Source organism: Bufo gargarizans, chromosome 11 (assembly GCF_014858855.1).
Source record: "Bufo gargarizans isolate SCDJY-AF-19 chromosome 11, ASM1485885v1, whole genome shotgun sequence".
NCBI classification, from domain to species: Eukaryota; Metazoa; Chordata; class Amphibia; order Anura; family Bufonidae; genus Bufo; species Bufo gargarizans.
Window position 1 is genome coordinate 66,832,042 of NC_058090.1, and position 23,881 is coordinate 66,855,922.

A 23,881-nucleotide genomic window follows, 5' to 3' on the forward strand; every position below is an offset into this window, starting at 1 on the left:
GAACATGGAAATCTGTAGCTCTACAGCGTAGAACACGGGAATGATATCTCTACATCCAGCTGATTAGCATTGACCTACATGTAGACTTCTGCAGCTGTGTGGGTTCGGTTCCTCACAGTATAATGACGCTTGCACTGACTCTCTGTAGTCACTCATGAAATGTTTATAGGAAGCTTGATTACGCTCACGTCAGCTATCAGTCGCAGGTGGGAAGCCTACCTGTTGATCTTACACTTGTCTAAATAAATCTCTCTTCTTAGGTTGTTTACCTGCTGCTTTAGAACAAAGTTTTTCACCCCCTCCATGACAAACTGTGACCCGGTATTCATGACTCTGGAGAGCAGTCTGGAAGTAGAAGAAAAGAAGATGGGAAAAAAAAAAAAGATAAATCTTTGGTACCAGATGATACTACCTGAATATGCTGCAAAAAAAGGGGTCATTGCACCTAAATACACAATCTGTAGCTTTGAACATGTCAGTGGAGTATAGGTCTATGTGGTGTCTCACACCACCAGTGGCAGACAAGCTGGGAGGAAAGATGTAATGGCAAAACTGGCAGCATCATCTGTACCTTCCCAAGAAGGGCACAATACTACTAGGAGGGCTGGGATCTAATGTCATACAGTCAAATGCAGGTGAAACAAAACGGAAGCAATTATTTTCAACCACCTGGAAGCACATGTCTATTATGTGTATCGTTAAAGATGGCCTTTATGAAATAGACTGTGGTTTGCCAAGGGGGTGGAAGTGGAGCCTTACTCACTGATCTGACCCTGTCCAATCATCACAGAGTCAGAGGGGCCTGGTTCAACGTGATCTCATGAGATGCGGACCATGGTGGACCAGGTGGCTCTGACCCAGTTTATGGTAATTGGACAGCATCAAACTGATGAAGAAGATTACACCCAGGGAGAAGAGATGTGCTTGTCAAACCACAGTTAACATATAGCTAACAGAGGCCATAAACACTGAAATAAAAATGCATTTTTTAATGCATTGCCGAGTGGATCAGAATCCAGTTGAAGTTCCATAGTGGGACAAAAATAAAAAATAAAGTGTTTTTCATGATAAAGTAAAACAAATAAATAAAAAAAATCCCAAAATAAAACTAAAAAATTTGATAAAACAAAAACAAAAAAAAACCAGACATATTGGGTTATGCCACGTCCGGAACCACTGGCTCTATACAAATCACATGATCCACCCCCTCATCTGAATGCCGCAGAAAAAAAAACAAAAAAAAAAACTGTGCTAAAACAAAAAAATATTTGTCACCTTACATCACAAAAAGTTACATCACCAAGAGATCAAAAGGGCATATGCCCCCCAAAATAGTACTAATCAAACTGTCACCTCATCCCGCAAAAAATGAGCCCCTACATAAAACAATACGGCAAAAAATAAAAAAACTAAGGCTCTCAGAATATGGAGCCACTAAAGCATGATTTTTTTTGTTTCAAAAATGCTTTTATTGTGTTAAAAGTGAAAAAAAAAAAAAAAAAAAAGACATTAGGTATCGCTGTGACCATAACAACCAGGTCTATTAAAATATCACATGACCTAACCCTTCAGGTGAACACCTTACACCTTACATCACAAAAAGTGTAATACCAAGCGATCAAAAAGTAATACGCACCCCAAAATAGTACCAATCAAATCATCATCTCATACCAAAAACAAATGAGCCACTACAAAAGACAGTCTCCCCCAAAAAAAACTATGGCTTACAGAATATAGAGACACTAAAAAAAATAAAAAAATGCTTTATTATGTAAAACTGAAACAAACAACATATTTGGTATTGTCGCGTCCGTAACAACCTACTCTATAAAAATAGCACATGATCTAACCTGCCAGATGAACAATGCAAAAAACAAAAAATAAAAAAAGTGCCAAAACAGCTATTTTTTGTTACCTCACAAAAAGTGTACTATAGAGCAACAAAAAAATAAAAATCATATGTACCCTAACATAGTACCAACAAAACTGAAACCTTATCCTGTAGTTTCCAAAATGGGGTCACTTTTATGAAGTTTCTACTGTAGGGGTGCATCAGGGGGTCTTCAAATGCGACATTGCAGCTTAAAATAGTCCAGTGAAATTTGCCCTCCAAAAACCATATGGTGTTCCTTTCCTTCTGCGCCCTGCCGTGTGCCCGTACAGTATTTTACGACCACATATGGGGTGTTTCTGTAAACTACAGAATCAGGGTAAATATTGAGTTTTGTTTGGCTGTTAACCCTTTCTTTGTTACTGCGAAAAATTGATTAAAATGGAGAATCTGCCAAACAAAGTGAAATTCAGAAAGGTCATCTTCATTTTCCTTTAATTCTTGTGAAAAACCTAAAAGGTTAACAAAGTTTGTAAAAATCAGTTTTCAATACCTTGAGGAGTGTAGTTTCTAAAATGGGAAATTTATAGGTGGTTTCTATTATGTAAGCCTCACAAAGGGACTTTTTGGAAATTTTCTTAAACATTTTAAGAGTTGTTTCTAAACTTCTGAGCCTTCTAACATCCCCCAAAAAAAAATAAAAAAAAAAAAATTTCATTTTCAAAATGATCCAAACATGAAGTAGACATATGGGGAAATGTAACGTAATAACTATTTTAGGAGGTATCACTATCTGTTTTAAAAGCAGAGAAATTTAAACTTTAAAAATGTCTAATTTTATAAATAAAAATGAAATATTTTTACTTAAATTTACCACTGCCATGAAGTACAATATGTGACGAGAAAATCTCAGAATGGCCTGGATAAGTAAAAGCATTTTAAAGTTATCACCACATAAAGTGACACATGTCTGATATACAAAAAATGGCCTGAACCTTAAAGGGAACCTGTCATCAACTTTATGCTGATCGTACAGAGGGCAGTATAAAGTAGTGACAGAAATGCTGATCTCAGCGCTGTGTCAGTCATGAGCTAAAAGTAAGTGGTTGCCGAGAACCAGCATCATAATCGTTGCAGCCCAGGCCTTGAAAAGAGTCAAATCTACCTGAGAAGAGTCCTGGTTATTCATAATCTCCTGCTCTCCCATCCATCTGCTGATGATTGTCAGTTCTCTCCTAGAGAGAAAAGGAGAAAACTAGGTAGAAGCCTGTCAGTCATCAGCAGGTGGGCAGGGAGAGCAGGCATCCATGAATAACCAGGACTCTTCTCAGGTAGATTTGACTCTTTTCAAGGCCTGGGCTGCAACCATTATGATGCTGGTTCTCGGCAACCACTTACCTTTAGCTGATGTGTGACACACCGCTGAGATCAGCATTTCTGTCACTACTTTATACTGCCCTCTGTACGGTCAGCATAAAGTTGATGACAGGTTCCCTTTAAGCTGAAAAATGGCAGGGGCCTGAAGGGGTTAAGCATGTATATGTTGGTGTATATATTGGAAGCTCCCTCAAAATATGTAACAGGAACCAAACTCAAATAATAAAATAAAAAGTGGGAATAAAAGACATAAAAATGTCATAGAAAACACATTTTTATGAGGAAGTTTTCTAGGGACGCAGGAGTGTCATGTATCATTTTACTGAGAGGAACTCTCCATAAGATAGTGACTGACCTGAGGTCACAGTGCTCTTTTATAAACACACATAACCAACAAAATGGCCATTTTGAAATTTCTCCAAAATCAGTAACTTTACGTAAATGAGCCTCATTCCTTTCCAAAGAATGAGCGATGAATTTATGCTAGCACTTATTCTACTAACCACCAGGGACACTAAGGGGCAAGAAAATCTCAAGCAATAGGTAGTCCAAGCAAGACATTTAGTTAGAGTCACTATTACACCCACATCAATATACTGTGATCAGCCATAACACTGAAGTAACAAGACCTCTTACTACTGGCTAACGGTATCAAACCTTTTTCTTTTGACTGATTATCTGTCAGTGGGTAGAATATATTAGGCAGCAAGTGAACATTCAGTTCTTGCTGCTCTCTTAGAAGCAGGAACAATGTTTAAGCTTAAGGATTTCAGTGATCCTGATGAAGGCCAAATTGCAACGGTTAGAAAACTGGATCCGAACATCTAAAACATCAGGTTTTATGGACGACACCATTAAGCAGTGGTTAGAATCTACCAAAAGTAGTCCAAATAAGTTAAAGGGGTTCTTCAGCCTGACCCGGGAACATATCTGATTGGGACCTTAACCCCTTAAAGACTCAGCCCTATTTCACCTTAAGGACTTGGCCATTTTTTGCAAATCTGACCAGTGTCCCTTTAAGTGCTCAAAACTTTAAAACACTTTGACTTACCCAGGACGTTCTGAGATTGTTTTTTCGTCACATATTGTACTTCATGACACTGCTAAAATTGGGTCAAAAAAGTTGATTTTTTTGCACAAAAAAAATACAATTTTAACCAAAATTTTTTAAAAACTTGCAAATTTCAAAGTTTCAGTTTCTCTACTTCTGTCTTACATAGTAATACCCCCAAAAATTGTGATGACTTTACATTCCCCATATGTCTACTTCATGTTTGTAGCATTTTGGGAATGATATTTTATTTTTTGGGGATGTTACAAGGCTTAGAAGTTTAGAAGCAAATTTTGAAATTTTTCAGAAATCTTCAAAATCCCACTTTTTATGGACCAGTTCAGGTTTGAAGTCATATTGTGAGGCTTAGATAATAGAAACCTCCCAAAAATGCACCCCTCAAGGTATTCAAAACTGTTTTTTCAAACTTTATTAACCCTTTAGGTCTTCCACAAGAGTTAATGGCAGATGGAGAAACAATTTTGAAATTTCAATTTTTGGGAAAATTTTCCAATATAATCAATTTTTTCCAGGAGTAAAACAAGGGTTAACTGCCAAACAAAACTCAAAATGGGTTGCCCTGGTTCTGTAGTTTGCAGAAACACCCCATATGTGGTCGTAAACTACTGTTTGGCCGAACGGGAGCACATAGAAGGAGGGGAACACCATATGGGTTTTGGAAGGCAGATTTTGCTGGACTGGTTTTGTTTATACCATGTCCCATTTGAAGCCCCCTGTTGCACCCCTAGAATAGAAATTTCAAAAAAGTGACTCCATCTAAGAAAGTACACCCCTCAAGGTATTCAAAACTGGGTTTACAAACTTTGTTAACCCTTTAGGTGTCCCACAAGAGTTAATGGCAGATGGAGAAACAATTTGAAATTTCTATTTTTGGGGAAATTTTCCAATATAATCCATTTTTTCCAGGAGTAAAACAAGGGTTAACTGCCAAACAAAACTCAAAATGGGTTGCCCTGATTCTGTAGTTTGCAGAAACACCCCATATGTGGTCGTAAACTACTGTTTGGCCGAACGGGAGCACATAGAAGGAGGGGAACACCATATGGGTTTTGGAAGGCAGATTTTGCTGGACTGGTTTTGTTTATACCATGTCCCATTTGAAGCCCCCTGTTGCACCCCTAGAATAGAAATTTCAAAAAAGTGACTCCATCTAAGAAAGTACACCCCTCAAGGTATTCCAAACTGGGTTTACAAACTTTGTTAACCCTTTAGGTGTTCCACAAGAGTTAATGGCAGATGGAGGAACAATTTAGAAATTTCAATTTTTTGGAAAATTTTCCATTTTAACCCTTCCTTTATTACTGGAAAAAATGGGTTAACAGCCAAACAAAACTCAAAATGGGTTGCCCTAATTCTGTAGTTTGCAGAAACACCCCATATGTGGTCGTAAACTACTATTTGGCTAAACGACAGGACATAGAAGGAGGGGAACGTCATATGGTTTTTGGAAGGCAGAATTTGCTGGACTGGTTTATTTACACCATATACCCTTTCAAGCCCCCTGATGCACCACTAGAGTAGAAACTCCATAAAAGTGACCCCATCTAGGAAACTACGGGATAAGGTGGTTGTTGTTTTGGGACTATATTAGCGGTAAATATGATTTTTGGCTGCTCTATATTACTCTTTTTTGAGGCAATGTAACAAAAAAATGTAATTCTAAAATTGTTTCTACATTCGCTATTTAGTTTTGTGGAACACCTAAAGGGTTAACATAGTTTGTAAAGTAACTTTTGAATACCATGAGGGGGTGTAGTTTCTTAGATGGGGTCACTTTTTTGGAGTTTCTAGTCTAGGCTACATCAGGGGGGCTTCTAATGGGACATGGTGTAAAAAAAAAAAACTGTCCATCAAAATCTGCCTTCCAGAAACCGTATGGAGTTCTCTTCGTTCTATGCCCTGCCGTGGGGCTATATAGCCATTTACGACCACATATGGGGTGTTTCTGCAAACTACAGAATCAGGGCCATAAATATTGAGTTTTGTTTGGCTGTTAACCCTTGCTTTATTACCGGCAAAAAGGATTCAAATTGAAATTTTGCCCAAAAATGGGTGTTTTGGCACCGTTTTTATTTTATATTTTTAACACCGTTCATCCGAGGCGTTTGGTCAAAAAAAATTTATAGCGACGACTTTTACGCACGCGACGATGCCCAATATGTATGGCTCTCAGACTTTGGAGACACTAAGCAGGCATCCTAAAACCTGCTGATGGCTGTAGGTTGTCTGGGCATGCTGGGAGTGATAGTTTTATAACATCTGGAGGGCCGCAGTTTGAGGATGCATGCTCTAAAACTAATATTTTTTTGGGGGAAAAAATTTGTTTCTGTGTCTCCAAAGTCTGAGAGCCATAGTCTTTTATGTTCTCTAGTGGACTGTTGGGGATTATAAAAATTTAGTACTCCATGGAAGTGTGATACTCCCTGAAGCAATCGATAACGCAGAGGTCCGGATGATCGGGGCACGTGTCACATTGAGTAGTGGTGTCCTTCCGTATCCCCCTCTTGCATCTTTTTTGGGTTCGTCCTTTCTTTCCAGTATGGGGGACCACACCTGGAAAGTGTTGGCCAGGGACGATCCGGGCGCCTCCAGTTTCCGAGGTACTCCGGCCTGCTCTTTCCCGGTCCGAAAAGATCAGGTCTTTGAGGACTGCCTCATAGAACTGGAGGAATATCCCTGTGCTGCCAGCGCTTCGGGATAGTACAAAAGAGTTGTACATGGCAACCTGTACCCAGTAGACCGCAACTTTTTTGTACCATGCCCGGGTTTTGCGCATGGCATTATATGGCTTGAGGACTTGATCAGAGAGATCAACTCCTCCCATATACCGATTGTAGTCGACGATACAATCGGGCTTGAGGACCGTTGCTGTGGTACCTCGCACAGAGACTGGGGTGGTGCTGTTACCGTGGATTGTGGACAGCACACCGTGGATTGATAGATGGATCAAAGAAAGTTTTGTGTAAAAGTTCTTTTTTTTTTTCCTAACTAACTTTTCCCTTCTTTTCCTGCCTAACGGTGCCTCTCCCTCACTGACCCTAACCTACCTGGGTGGCGATGGGTGCAGGAGGGTGATGGATTAAGATTAGGGGAACGCAGGAGCTGGTGCTGAACGGTGCTGCACGGTCAGGGTGCTGGACAGGAAGAGGAGGGGAGAGAGGAGCGCAGGAAGTTTGAATCTCGCGCCTCTCTCCCCTGCACCAATCAGCACCCTGGACAGCAGTGTTCAGCACCAGGGCCAGCACCACCTCTCCAAATCTTCGCACTGTGATTGGTGGTGTGTAATCACGCCACCGATTACAGTGTTTTTCCGGTTCATCGGGTCACAGGACACCCGAATGGACCGGAAACGCAGAAAACCGCAGGTCTGAATTGACCTGCGGTTTTCTGCGATCGTCGATACGGGGGGGTCAAATGACCCCCCCCCCTGCGTTGTTACGGGATGCCGGCTGAATGATTTCATCCGGCATCCCGTTCCGATTAACCCCCGCGGCGCCGGAATCACGAATTAAAGCCATGACGTACCGGTACGTCATGGGTCCTTAAGGATTCGGGATCCATGCCGTACCGGTACGTCATGGGTCCCTAAGGGGTTAATGGAACAACCCACAGCCTGTCTGAGTGCAGTGGAGACAGCAGCATCAGTGGTTCGACTGGGGGGTAAGTACTGACGAAAATATCATTCCTCCACAAAACCTCTTTAATGCTGGCTATGATAGAAAGATGTCAAAACACACAGTGCATCACAGCTTACTGAGCATGGGGCTGTGTAGCCACAAACCGGTCAGCGTGCCCATGCTGACCCTACTCCACAGCCGACGCGAGTACAATAAGCATCAGAAATGTTTGGTCGCCTAGTCTGATGAATTTCTCTTTACATTGGTGCATGGCTGGTGAAATTGTTTTTAGACTGAGTGGACGACAGGGTAAATTTGCTTTTAGTTGGGCCAGAAATGCAACCATGATGCATTTTGGGGAGAAGACAAATCGGATGTAATGTGATGCGCTGGGTGATGTTCTGCTAGGACTGTGTAGGACTATTTTCGGATAGTCCAACACAGTATTAGGCAGGTGGTTTAAAAGCTATGGATGATCTTTGAGCAACACCTATGAATATAGCAGAAAGGAGAGTGCACAAACATGTGAATCTTGATATAATAGATTTTATTGTTTTTTGCCATTGACAAATACAAGACAGGAAAAATGTTTTAATGGGATAATATCTGTAAATAAATCCTTACCCTTTGGATTTGGTAGCCCCAATCCCATAGTTTGTTGGTGCTGCTGCCATCTTGGTGAAAGCCCTAGATAAATAACCAGAGACATATCAGCATTAACCTTTCGTTTGCCAACATGTGATGGGCATGTAATACGTAAAAAAAATACATAAAATACACCAATTTTCTTACTTCCATTGTTTGATGTAGTTTAGAGGTGTCAAGCTACAACCAGCATCCTCTAGAGCATTCTTATACTGATCCAAGTCGGTCTGGGAAAAGAAAAATGAAGATGAATTATAAAGTATTATAAAAAATGCATTATTAGTCTTCTATTGTCATTAACAGTATACCGTAGCATAGCGCAGAACTGCATGAAATGCATGTTACTATAATGGTCAATAATCAATATACATATTTATTTTTTTACTCGCCCACAAAATTAAAGGGGTTATCTGGGAATTTGATATTGACAAGACAGGTCATCAGTATCAGACTGGTAGGGATCCGACCACCACTTTCCTTCATTCAATACCAAACAACCCTCCATTTACATGTTTTCCTAACAAAAGTGACCATGTGTGAGGGACAGAACGGCCTTCTCTTCTTGGAACAGACCATGGGATTTCCTTTAAAGTAGGACTAGCAAACAAAAAGGAGTCATTGACTTAAGTGCACAATGGATGCTTGTTAGGCTCAGACAGAAGAATGCACCAAAAATACATCACTCAGACATTCCACTAAATACAGGATATGCTGGATGAAAACAAAGGGGAACCTATCACTTAGCTGAGCACAATTTGAGTTTAGTTCACCTTCTCTTGTATTACATTTCGACTTCTGAACGTATTAGCCTTATTTCGGTTTTGTTACTCTACTAATCTTTGGGCTCTATTCATATTGGCATTTACAGGAACCATTAAAAGTATGACATATCAGTTTTGGAATTGATACATCAATCAAAAATTGAGCCAACATTTTTAAGAATAAACAATTTGATTAAAAAAGAGCAGTTACGAGTTAAAGGGGTTTTCCAAAAATTTGCAACTAGGTCATCAGTATGCGATCGGTGGGGGTCCGCTGCGGCCTTCTTGCAGCTTTGCTTAGGCCATGTGATATCACATTCATCGGTCACATGGCCTAGGTGCAGCTCAGACCCGATGAAACGAATGGGGCTGAGCTGCGATACCAAGCATCGCTGCTGTACAATGGACAGCACTGTGCTTGGCGAGCACAGAGTAGACCGCAACGCTAGTGTTGGTGCCTTCTCAAACAGGTGATCGCCAGGGGTCCCAGGTGTCGCGCCTCCATCAATCAGATTTCGATGGGCTATCCAGAGGATAGTTCTTCAGTTGAAAAATATCAGAAAGCTGCTTTAAACAGAAATTTAGTTATGCATCCCCCACATGCTGGAAAAGCTGAGAAGATCTGATGATACCTTCGCAGTTTCAGAAAACGTTTAGGTCCTTTTTAAATTTTTATATAATGAAATGCTGACCTCACACTTTAGACAGTAGCGGTCTTCCAATACACATTTCGTCAGACAGCTTTTTCTTCAAATCCCCACTCGGCTGAGCGGGAGTGTACTCCGACTGAGGAGAAAGCCGCTACCAGACACCTCTGACGGTGGCTCATCTCCCTGAGAACAAGGGGATTGGGCTCCTCTTACATCTGCTGCCGTGAGATAGGCAGGAGGTCTCCCATACACATTAGAGAATTAGTGGCTTGTGCAATGTGAATATCATAGCAAAGCAGAAACAATGGAAGGCATTTGAAGGGTGTGTAATATTTCTTTCTACAACCAAATTTCCTTACCTAGGGTGCCTCAACAACTTACTGCATTTCATTCAAAAAACCAATGGAAATTTTTACTCATAAAATATAAGAGTTATTGGTACCTCTGACGGGGGATGCGCAGACGTGATGTAATAGATCAGAAACAACCGCATCTTGTCTTCTGGCGTCCCAGCTACAAACAGCAGGAGACACACAAACATGTAAGACATGCAATAAAAGAAACCATTCGTTGCATGACCACAAGTAAATGGAATAATAAATTATCTCTAATCCGGGCAGAACGCTTCAAAAGGTGTAAAAGTCAACATTACGTAAATGACTCACTTCAGGCTGGAGAACCATTACACACACAGCACTAAGAAGCGTGCTGCTTACAGCTATAGTAACTAGACAAAGATGTTCCTACAAGTAGTGGCCAACAATTCAGCAAAACCTGAATGGGGCTCTATTTTTGTAAAGGTGCTCAGTGAGGCAATACACATAAAAACAGTATAATGTAAACCTTACCGTTTCTTCTACTCCAATGTAAGTAATCGTGTGTTTATTCTGATGACATGCCTATGTCCAGTTACGGGCACTCCTTTATATAAAACAATTATATCTTAGATACATCTCCAGCCTTAGCCATCATGATACTAGCCCATCTAATCAGTGTGCTGTCTCTGTGCAGATAGGGAGCTTGGAAGCATGTGTATACTTGTATGTAGGTAGGTGACCAGAAGATTTGCTATATGTGGACTGGATACATCTATGGCTGCAACTTTCAGGTTTCAGGGGCTTAGATACATCTGTTTTTAGAAAGTAACATCTGCTAGGGGATTGGTGCTCAATGTGGTCTGTGCATTATCACTTCTCTGAGGAACTACTTTTTTCTTCCTAATTTCACCCCTTTTGGAATATTTTTTCCTGCTTTCCACTACATCATATACTATATTAAATGGTGGCATTGGAAAGTACAACTTTTCCTGCAAAGAACAAGCACTCATATGGATATGTGAACGGAAAGATAAAAAAGTTATGGTTCTGGGAAGGCAGGGAGCGCAAAATGAAAACACAAAAACTTCCAGGATAGAGAGGGTTATAGGAGAATTGTTTTCCAATGCCATCACATACAATGGGGGCATATCGTTAGGATATGCTCCCATTGTCCGATAGGTGCGGGTCCCACCTCTAGAACCCGCACCTACAACGAGAACGGAGTGGGGAAATTAATGGAGGGCGCGCTGCGCTTGCTCAGCTATTTCCATCTGCCCCATAGAAAGGAATGGGAGCAGTGGCCGCGCGTGCACGGTGCGCTCCGTTCACTTGTATGGGAGCAGCGGGGAGCAGTGCTTGGTGGTGGACTAATGCATTTTTAGACACAAACAAACAAAAAATAAATAAATAAATAAGGATACTCCAGATGTTGCATGGAAGTCTATGTGAAATAGCAAACGCAAGACAAAAGTGATTTTTTTTTCATATGTACCTCAAAATAGTACTGTACCAATGATAATGGAATCTTTCACTCATCTCTAGTTAAAATAAACAATAACATATGCATAAAGTCATCAAATATACAAATGTTGTCAGAACTGACTGCGGCTAATATAAGTATTAAAAAACTTCTCATATAAACATACAAAAGAGCCAGAGTGCTCAAAGATGTCCACAGCATACAAAAATTGTACATAGATATACATGTATAAGAGTCTCATTCAATCCAATGAGATGTCCTTATTTCGGAACAGTCCCACCTTTCAGATCTAAAAGACAGTTCAATACCCATCCTGGAGTAAGTATGGACATTATCAATCCTCCAGAGATACACCAATGTGCAAAAAGACATGATCCTGTCTCTTCATACAAGGTGGGGACGTATCGTTAGCTGCACAGATAGATCACATGCAGCATAGTGTGAAACTTCAAGGCGCACGGTTATATAAAAGCTTTTAATATACTCAAATTTAGAAAATAAAAAGCGCTAATCTCATAAAATCAACGTTGCACGTCCCACGGTGACCCAACCCAGGGTTTCACCCTTCTGACTTCTTCAGGGGTGTGCTGACCCATTTAGTTTAAATAGTCAGTCCTTCAATCAAATTACAAACTAGAAAGGAATTATTGATAACAACATATTGATAGATCGGTAAAAAGGGCGAGGAGAATATCATGATGCAGCAGTGTCAGATAAAGAAGTGAACTGTCTTTTGGATCAAAATAAGGACAACGGATTGGATAGAAGGTGACTTTTATACATACAGACTTCTGTACACAGTAGAGTGGTGGGACTTCATTTTATCTGTTTATATGGTGAATGTTAATAACTATTTTGTCAGGTATCACTAATTCAGAAGATTGTAGAATGCAAATTTTCCACATTTTCTCTACATTTAGGATGTTATATTTTTTTAAGTAAAAAAATATATAGACACAAAGTACGATGTCTCATGAAAAAAAAAAGTCCCAGAATTGAGGACTTGCAAAATTAAGCTGCGCCCGGAAGGGGTTAATGCTTGCTGAGTACATGAGACTAAGTACATGATGGTCATTTCCATTAGCTGGGAGGTTCTCTTCAGGCCCCTTGAGGCCAGATACACATGAGCGAGCTGAATGGAATGAAGTCGCAGCGTTTCAGTGAGAGGCGCTGTTCTGGCCTCTGCTCCACTGACAGGATCATACAGCGTAAGGCCTCATGCACACGACCGTTTTTTTTTTTTTTTAAGGTCCGCAAAAACGGGGTCCGTAGGTCCATGATCCGTGACCGTTTTTTCGTCCGTGGGTCTTCCTTGATTTTTGGAGGATCCACGGACATGAAAAATGAAAAAAAAATCGAAGTCAAGTTTGCCATTGAAATGATAGGAAAAAACGGACTCGGATCACGGACGCGGATGATTATCTTGTGTGCATCCGTGATTTTTCACGGACCCATTGACTTGAATGGGTCCGTGAAACGTTGGCCGTGAAAAAAATAGGACAGGTCATATTTTTTTTCACGGCCATGAAACACTGATCACGGATGCGGCTGCAAAACGGTGCATTTTCCGATTTTTCCACGGACCCATTGAAAGTCAATGGTTCCGCGAAAAAAAAGGAAAACGGCACAACGGCCACGGATGCACACAACGGTCGTGTGCATGAGGCCTTAGAAGGATTTAGATTCCTTAAATCTTCGGATATAATGTAATACAATAGATTTTAGAACTCTCATGGTTACACAGCATTAGGCCTCATGCACACGACTTTTGTTTGGGTCCGTATCTGAGCTGCCGTTTTGGCGGCTCGGATGCGGACCCATTCACTTCAATGGGACCGCAAAAGATGCGGACAGCACTCCGTGTGCTGTCCACATCCGTGGCTCAGTTAAAAAAATATAACATGTCCTATTCTTGTCCGCACTTTGCGGACAAGAATAGGCATTAACATTGCTGGCGCCCGTTCTACAAATTGTGGAAGGCAACACAGGCGGTTTGCGGACTGCAAAAAAAAAAAAGGCACGGTGGTGTGCATAAATCAATATAATGCTGCACGATCCGGTCAGAACGGGACCTCTCACTGACATACTGCGAGTGTGTCTGGGTTACACTGGTAGATTAATCAGATGACTGTTGGAAAGGAAACACTTCCTGCTCATCAGTGAAGGAGACCGCTGTATTCACAAGCAGTGATCTCCTCCACAGTATGGGTGGAACGATTTTGGTGACAGCACAAATTATCATATTATCCGATAAACTAACGTTTCTCTTGTTCATTGGGTAATACCAGCAGTAACGTTAGCAATTATCTGGCTGATTGTCAGACAGTGTACAGGGGCCTTTAAGAACCATGGAAGGCATAAGCAATATAAATGCAATTAATGCGTCTTTACAACAAAAGGTAATTTCTTCTTGAAAAATCCACCAACCCAACACCACTACGGTCCCATGCAGACATGTCTATTACAAGGGAACGTTCCTAACATTAACATCTGGACTCCTAGTCATAAATTATGGGTACTCATCACTGTAAAGTATTTGGGGAAGTTTCAATTTACTAGCTGTGCTAACAAGTATATAATACTCTGCTCCCACAGGACTCAAAGGTTTAGTTGTTTTGTCCTGACAGGCAACTGCCCCGAAGTGGTAGGCAACTGCCCCGAAGAATCCTCAAGTCTTCTAAAGGCATCTGAGAACATGAATCTAGTTACAAGGGATCCCTGGATCCAGTTCATAAAGCAAGTGATAATCTCTCTCACCTAATAAAGTATAACTCATTTCTGTGACTCAAGGCCAGGGAGCTCAGCTCAGAAATTATTATGTAGGAACAGAAAAAGCTCACCAAAACTCAAGGCCAGCAGGACCTGGAATTCAAATGTCTTTAGCCATAAACTTACCATTGAAATTAATTCTAACTGGTAAACAAGTCTTGAACTGTACCGCCATTCATAGTACTACGCAGAAGGATACAATAATATGAGGCATTACACGACACAACACGAATGACATAATACGAATACTAGGACATCTTTACGGATAAACCATTGACCCTGTGCTCTGGTGAAATCTCGCACCGTTCTGCACAGGCGCAGTGAGGAAGCTGGCAGTCTGCACCAAATGCTGAACGGCGGGAGGTTTACCATGCGCTCAGGGTCAGCAGGCGGATGCGAACGTTGTTCGGCCCTGCTTGGATGGAGGCAACAAAGATGGGAGAATGGAGCCTCTAGGAGCAGGAACAACGCCCCCCGCTGCTCCTAGAGGCTAATTAGCATATTCTAAAAAGTTCGATTTCTAGCATAACGGGGGCATAGATAAAAGTAGGAATAGGCTCGTTAGGTTTAGCTGACATAAGCACATTACTAATGTCAGCTAGCTTAATAGGGTTAAATCTGGTGACAGAAACCCTTTAAGACTGCCGTATAATTCCTATCTTTGAATTTTTTCTTTAAACTTCCACGATCACCAGTTGAAACCCATATGATAAGACAATAAGGCCTCTTTCACACAACTGTTTTTTTTCTTCCCGTTTATGGGTCGTTTTTTGCATTCCGTATACGGTCCGTATACGGAACCATTCATTTCAATGGTTCCGGAAAAAAAAAACAGAACACATACGGAAATGCATCCGTATGTCTTCCATATCTGTTCCATTTTTGCGGAAACATCTATTGAAAATTTTATGTCCAGCCTAATTAATGTAATTACTGTATATGCCATATACGGAAAAACGGAACAGAAACAAAAAAAACGGAACAGATCCGTGAAAAATCGACCGCAAAACACTGAATAAGGTTAGTTTCACACTAGCGTTCGTCGGTCCGCTCGTGAGCTCCGTTTGAAGGAGCTCACGAGCGGACCCGAACGCCTCCGTCCAGCCCTGATGCAGTCTGAATGGAGCGGATCCGCTCAGACTGCATCAGTCTGGCGGCGTTCAGCCTCCGCTCTGCTCGCCTCCGCACGGACAGGAGGACAGCTGAACGCTGCTTGCAGCGTTCAGCTGTCCGCCTGGCCGTGCGGAGGCGAGCGGATCCGTTCAGACTTACAATGTAAGTCAATGGGAACGGATCCGCTTGAAGAGGTCACCATATGGCTCAATCTTCAAGCGGATCCGTCCCCCATTGACTTTACATTGAAAGTCTGAACGGATCCGCTCAGGCTACTTGCGCACTTAGAAAATTTTCTAAGTTATTAATGCAGACGGATCCGTACTGAACGGAGCCTCCGTCTGCATTAATATGATCGGATCCGTTCAGAACGGATCCGATCAAGCGCTAGTGTGAAAGTAGCCTAAGCCATATGGTCGTGTGAAAGAGGCCTAAGGCTCTGTTGTAGCCCTTTGATGTATATGGCACGAAAAGCACCCAATGTATACCTCCAAAAGAAGGCTGCAACATATCCCACTGTATAGGCATACAAAGTGACATGTCACCCACAGGATCCCACTGTATAACAGGTACACAAGGTAAACATTCGTTAGCTGTATATCTTTAAATGCAATAGCATAGTTTCGACTGACAGAACGCAAAAGAGCACCATTTTGGCCTCCGTCAGGTGAGTGGAGCCCTGTTTACATGCTTAGTGTGTATGCTGGGAGTTATTCCCCATGTACATGCTAAGTACACGATGCAAACATCGAATAGACAACTAATGCTCGAGATTCATTTGACTGAACATACTGTACTTATATAGTCAACAAATTATAATATAGCCTAGTTATCACTCAACCTCCTCACTGAGGAAAGAATATCACCCTTATAGGTTGAAGTTATTTTATTTCAGAAAGTATTAGGAATTTGATATATTTGGCTATAATGATGAAATTTTAAAGTGTGTTATGCAGAGTCCTTAGAAAACAATGGTGCAAAATGATAGCCTCGATATTCATAACTGAGAGAACACACAAATGTTCGATGTGAGCTCCACTGGGGCATGGCAGGTGTCTAGGCGGTGGTCCAGTAACAAGACATTAGTAAGTGCCTTGCGGTAACATTATCTACATGATAAATGCCATTTGCTAAAGTGAGACAGCCCCTTTAACTACAGGCCTTTACGTCTGCACCATGCTTTTTGAATCAGCCTGTGTCTTTACATTTCAGTTAAAGTGCAGTTATTTCTGAGCAGTTGGTACTTCACCTAATGTGTTGTCAATTGTTTGGAAATCTTTTAATTAAGTTGCTGATCTCATCTAGACAAACACCACCAGTTACAACTAATGCATAACATTTCTCTTCTTCTTTCCTAATTCAGCATATATCAGAAAATTCCATGGTTTGCTTTATCCATTAGATTTTGTCACTGCTTTCACAATAGATCCACCATACAAACTAAAGTTTTGGGAAACATATTATAGGAGTGATAGGAAAGTAAGGTGTTGAAACCTTGTGGGTGGAATTACAGAGGGAAGAAAATAATGAAAAAATAATTCTTGGTGTGATCTATAGACCCCCTAATATCGCTGAAGAGATAGAAGATCACCTGTATGCGCAAATGGAGTGGCCGCACAGGCTGGCACAGTGGTGATAATGGGAGATATTAACTATGTATACCATGTTGGGAACATGCTTCTGCTTCTGCTGCAAAACCGAGAAAATTCCTAAGCTTTTTGCAGGATAATTTTATGGGCCAGTTTGTAGAAGATCCTATTAGAGGCGATGCTCTACTGGATCTCGTTATTTATGACAATGCAGAGCTTGTTAGAAATGTCACTGTCCATGAAAACCTTGGTAACAGTGACCACAATATAATTATATTCCAACTAGACAGTAAAAAAAAAAAAGGGATCGGTAGGGCAAAAACACTTAATTTTAAAAAGGCGAATTTACCACATAAAAGGTTAGTATATAAAATGAGAATGCTCGGACTGGGAGAAAACATCTGTATGTGGGTAAGTAACTGGCTCAGTGATAGAAAACAGAGGGTGGTTATTAACGGTACACACTCAGATTGGGTCACTGTCACTAGTGGGGTACCTCAGGGGTCAGTATTGGGCCCTATTCTCTTCAATATATTTATTAATTATCTTGTAGAAGGCTTGCACAGTAAAAAATACATTTTTGCAGATGACACTAAACAGTTTAAAGTAATATTAAATGGTAAAACACTGGGTAACATCTGGATAAATTGGAGGCTTGGGCAGATAAGTGGCAGATGAGGTTTAACACTGACAAATGTAAGGTTATGCACATGGGAAGGAATAATGCAAGTCACCCGTACATACTAAAATGGTAAAACACTGGGTAACACTGACACGGAAAAGAAGTCGGACCTTGGAATTTTAGTGAACAGCAAACTAAGCTGTAGAAACCAGTGTCAGGCAGCTGCTGCCAAGGCCAATAAGATAATGGGTTGCATGAAAAGGGGCATAGATGCCGTGATGACAACATAGTCCTACCACTTTACAAATCATTAGTCAGACCACACATGGAGTACTGTGTACAGTCCTGGGCTCCTGTGAACAAGGCAGACATAGCAGAGCTGGAGAGGGCTCAGAGGAGGGCAACTAAAGTAATAACTGGAATGGGTGGATTACAGTACCCTGAAAGATTATCAACATTAGGGTTATTTAGTTTAGAAAAAAGACGACTGAGGAGATCTAATAACCAGGCACAAATATATCAGGGGTCCCATTATCTATTTATCCCCAGGACTGTGACGAGGGGACATCCTCTGCGTCTGGAGGAAAGAAGGTTTGTACACAAACATAGAAGAGGATTCTTTACGGTAAGAGCAGTGAGACTATGGAACTCTCTGCCTGAGGAGGTGGTGATGGTGAGTACAATAAAGGAATTTAAGAGGGGCCTTTAAAAGCCTCAGGAATCTTTTGCAGGTGTTTAGAGTTAATTAGTTGATTCAGATGATTAGGTTAATAGCTTGTTTAGAGAACGTTTTCATGATATGCTAATTTTTTTTAGATAGGAATTTGGGGTTTTCATGAGCTGTATGCCAAAATCATCAATATTAAAACAATAAAAGGCTTGAACTACTTCAGTTGTGTGTAATAAATCTAAAATATATGAAAGTCTAATGTTTATCAGTATATTACAGAAAATAATGAACTTTATCACAATATGCTAATTTTTTTAGAAGGACCTGTAATAGGAGATTTTAAAGGGATTCTGTCACCTCATTTTAGCCTATAGAGCTGCGGACATGCACGGCTAGATCGCCGCTAGCATGTCCGCAATATACCTGTCCCATAGGGCTGTGTGCTTTTATTGTGTTTAAAAAATGATTTTATAGATATGTAAATGAGCCTGGTAAGGAGCCCAAGGGGCTGCACTAACCTTCTTGGAGCCCAGTCACGCCCCCCTGTGAAGGAGCCCAGCACCGCCTATGTCCTCCGAATCTCCTCCTTGCTCACAAAGTTAGATTGCCGTAATATCGAGATGCGCGAGCTCGCACATGCGCAGTTCCTTCCCTGAGGCTGATGCCAGCACAGGGAAGGAACACTATAAACTATCTATCTATACTATCTATAAAATAATTTTGGGACAAGTATATTGCGGACATGCTAGCGGCGATCTAGCCGTGAATGTCCGCAGCTCTATAGGCTAAAACGAGGTTACAGAATCTTTTTAACTTCTCAGATATTGACTGGGAACATGATTCTGCCTCAACCGCAAAGGGGAGAAAATTCCTCAATTTGCTGCAGGACCACTTTGAACGCATTGGACCCGCACTGAATCCCGATCCATTCATTTCTATGGGGCTGTTCACATGAGTGGTGATTTTCACGCATCACTTATGCGTTGCGTGAAAATCGCAGCATGCTCTATTTTGTGAGTTTTTTCACATAACACAGGCCCCATAGAAATGAATGGGGTTGCGTGAAAATCGCAAGCAAGTGCGGATGCGGTGCGATTTTCACGCACGGTTGCTAGGAGACAATCGGGATGGAGACCAGATCATTATTATTTTCCCTTATAACATGGTTATAAGTGAAATAATAGCATACTGAATACAGAATGCATAGTGAAATAGCATTGGAGGGGATTAAAAAAAAATTTTTTACTCACTTTATTCCACTTGATCGCGAAGCCCAGCATCTCTTCTGTCTTCTGTGCTGTGTGGAGGAACAGGACCTGTGGTGACGTCACTCCGGCCATCACATGATCCATCACCATGGTAAAAGATCATGTGATGGATCATGTGATGGATCATGTGATGACCGGAGTGACGTCACCACAGGTCCTGTTCCTCCAAACAGCTAAGATCAAGACAGAAGGAGATGCAGGCTTCGCGATCAAGTGGACTAAGGTGAGTTAAATATATATATTTTTTTAACCCCTCCAGCACTGTTTTACTATGCATTCTGTATTCAGAATGCTATTATTTTCCCTTATAACCATGTTATAAGGGAAAATAATACAATCTACAGAACACCAATCCCAAGCCCGAACTTCTGTGAAGAAAAATCTCCCGCAATGCCCGTGTGAATGAGGCCTTTATGGGCCAGTTTGTAGAAGCTCCCACTAGGGGCAGAGATTGTTGGTAATGTTACTGCTTGAGAAACACTCGGTAAGGGTACTTTTACACTTGCAGCAGAGGATTCCGGCAGGCAGTTCCGTCGCTGGAACTGCCTGCCGGATCCGGCAATCCAGACTAAAATTGATGGCATTTGTCAGACTGATCCGGATCAGTCTGACAAATGCATTGCAATACCGGATCCGTCTCTCTCCAGTGTCACCTCGAAAAACGGATCCGGTTTTAATTTTTTTTGCATTTTTAAAGGTCTGCACACGAGCAGACCGGAAAGCCGGATCCATTTTGCTGGAACACTTAATGCTGGATTCGGTACTAATACACTTCAATGTAAATTAATGCCGGATCCAGCATTCCGGCAAGTGATCAGTATTTTTGGCGGAGAGAAAACTGCAGCATGCTGCAGTATTTTCTCCGTCCAAAAAACATAAGAGGGACTGAACTGATACATCCTGATGCATACTGAAGGGATTGCACAGACCTGTCACTTACCAGTAGGAGGAGTGCCGGCCGGCCACAGACAGCGCAGGTAAGTATAAGCTAAGTAACCATGGCAGCCAGGACTGCAGTAGCGTCCTGGCTGCCATGGTAACCGATCGGAGCCCCAGCGATTCAACTGGGACTCCGATCGGAAATGCTGCTCCGCTGATGGGGGGGAGGGGGGTTGTTAGCCTGTGGCCACTACCACCAATGCTTTTAATACTGGGGAGGGAGGGGGTGGCCGCACTGGCCACCAATGCTTTTAATACGAGGGTGGGGGGGGCCGCACTGGCCACCAATGCATTTAATTCTGGGAAGGGGGGCCCCTGCTGCCTGGCAGCACCCGATCAGGGGGCTGAGATCCGCACAATTAACCCCTCAGGTGCAGCACCTGAGGGGTTAATTGTGCAGATTACAGCCCCCTGTAAGAGATCGGGTGGTGCCAGGCAGCAGTTATGTACACAGTTCTTAGTATATTCTAACTTGAAGCGTCCCCATCACCATGGGAACGCCTCTGTGTTAGAATATACTTTGAAAACTCAGATCTGAAAAAGCTGCTATGCAAACTGATCTGCACTGAACGGAAACCATCGTTTGCATGTATAGGTGCGGATCCGTCTGTGCAGATACCAGACGGATCCGCACCTAACGCAGGTGTGAAAGTAGCCTAACCTGATTTGTTTTTATGAGGAGGTGAGTAGTAGCCTGGACAGAGGGGCGGCTGTGGATGTAGTGTTTCTGGATTTTTCAAAGGCTTTTGATACTGTCCCTCATAGACGCTTAATAAGTAAAGTAAGGTCTATAGGCTTGGAAAGTTTCATTTATAATTGGATTGAAAACTGGCTGAAGGACCGTGTCCAGATAGTTGGGGTCAATGATTCCTATTCAGAATGGTCCCAGGTTATGAGTGGTGTACCCCAAGGTTCAGCGCTGGCCCCTTTATTATTCAATTTATTTATTAATAATATCAAGGATGAGATTAATAACACCATTTCTATTTTTGCAGATGACACTAAGCTGTGTAGAACTGTACAGTCTATGGAAGATGTCCACAAACTACAAGCTGACTTGAACACTCTGAGTGATTGGGCATCAACTTGACAAATGAGGTTCAATGTGGACAAATGTAAAGTTATGCATCTTGGTAGTAATAATCTCCGTGCTTCATATGTCCTAGGTCAGTGGTGGGCAACCTTATTAGTAAAATGAGCCAAATATCGACAAAACAGCGATTTTTATTTTTTTGAGAGCCAAATTTTTAAAACTTCAAATATATAGGAAGGTACATTGTTATTTACTTCATAAGGGTATTCCTAACCATCTGAACATACCTTTCTCAATCCTCGACACTACATCTTCTTTCACTCCACAACGTTTTACCCTATAAGACCCACATAGGTTTTAGAGGAGGACAATATGGAAAAAAAATATTTTCATTACACCTCAGGTCAGACCACTAATCAGAACCTCAATGTTTGAAATCTCTTTTGAAATTTGAAAAAAAGGAACTCGGGGGTTCTGTACCAACGCAACGCTGTCTTAACAGATTTTTCTTGAATTTTTATGCACTTGGAAAAGCCGTGCGAAGATTTCTGAATCCATTTACTGTCAGTGTCACTAAATTCAAGGTGGAGTTCTTTTCCCCACTCAGCAACCCAGGGCGGTACGCTAGAATAGCTCTCACTTAGAATCTGCCTATAAATGAGGGTGGTGCATTTATGAGGTAAATTTGGCAGCAGAACATAATTCTCCAACCATGATGGATCAGGGAGAGGGGTAAATTTGGAAATCATAAACTGCCTACAAGCATTCTCAAAGTCATTTCTTTGAATGAAATCTTTACCAAGGGCAGGTACACCCGAGAGGGCAGTATTGAAGTCGGAAGTGATCTGTAACCCTTTCAAATCTCCTAATCTGTGATGTGACATTGATAGCCAAATGTCTGATGGAGATTTAATTTGGGGGAACAGTAGTGTGGGGATAACTGAGATAGGAGCTAAGGGAGAAATCTTGTCCTGAGCAGATGTTAAGACCAAAGACTTATGGCAAATATGCAGCATTCCTCTGGTGAGTACGCTATCTACTTTGGTCCCTTCTCCTGTCCTCTCAGGTGTCCATAACCTATGGAACAATTCCTTACCCAACAGGGCCAATTCTGAATCTACATGCATACAGAATGTCTCTTGTCTGGCCAGTTTAAGCCACCTTTCCAAACTAATAGCCTGTATATAGGTTGATAGGTCAGGGAGGGAGATACCCCCATGTTTCTTTCTTCGGGAAAGAAGGTGAAAGGACATTCTAGTGCGCTTCTTATCCCACAAATAACTGCTCATGATGGATTGTAGTTTATTAATGAAACTAACAGGTACCGATATGGGTAGGGCTCTCAAGGTGTACATTATCAGAGGCAGGATGTAGGTGGTGAGGACATTTTTCCTGCCTAGCCAGGTTAGGAAAGGAGAGCTGCTCTTAGAGAGAATAGAGGTGACTTTGGAGAGTAGCGGGGGGAAATTAAGACTAAACAACAACTTGGGGTCCATCGGGATCGTCACCCCCAAATATTTTATTGCTTGTGTAGGCCACTTGAATGGTGTGAGGGCTTTGATCTTAGTACGCAGGACAGCTGGGAGGGAAACGCCAAGGGCCTCCGACTTATCGAAATTTATCTTAAAATTTGAGATAACCCCAAAAGTTTCAAAAATCTGCATAACCTCCAGCAAAGCCTCTTCAGGATTTGACAACAGGAGCAGTAAATCATCAGGAGCAGTAAATCTGCCTAGTTTCACTCCTTTGATTGTGGGGGATTGGCGGAACTTAAGAAGAAGCGTCTCTAGGGTGAGTACAAACAAGGTGGGGGATAATGGGCATCCTTGACGAGTACCGTTTCTAATTTGGAAGGCGTTCGATAGGGTGCCGTTGACTAGTACTCTCGCAGATGGTGCAGAGTATAGAGTATAGATAGCTCTGATGAGGCCTTCAGGGAAGCCAAAGGCTTGTAGTACTTTCTCCATATAGGCCCAGCTAACCCTATGGAATGCCTTCTCCGCATCTGTGCCCAGGAGTACAAGAGGGGACTTAGATTTGATGGCGTGGGTGATCGCATGTATGACTCTACTGATATTATGCCTACCCTCTCTACCTGCAACGAAACCTACCTGTTCTTCACCCACAA

At 41.8% G+C, this 23,881-nt stretch overlaps 1 protein-coding gene across 2 annotated transcripts in view; it reads right to left on the reverse strand.

Annotated features, from left to right (window-relative positions):
* The window catches only part of SCFD1 (sec1 family domain containing 1), a 173,304-nt gene that overhangs the window by 37,670 nt on the left and 111,753 nt on the right, over window positions 1-23,881 (reverse strand). For both annotated transcript variants that reach the window (XM_044271921.1, XM_044271923.1), the window contains exons 16-19: window positions 10,396-10,466; window positions 8,690-8,769; window positions 8,522-8,584; window positions 270-345 (exon numbers count right to left, since the gene is read on the reverse strand). In XM_044271921.1, coding sequence (XP_044127856.1) covers window positions 270-345; window positions 8,522-8,584; window positions 8,690-8,769; window positions 10,396-10,466 — 290 coding nt within the window. The remainder of the gene's footprint in view (window positions 1-269; window positions 346-8,521; window positions 8,585-8,689; window positions 8,770-10,395; window positions 10,467-23,881) is intronic.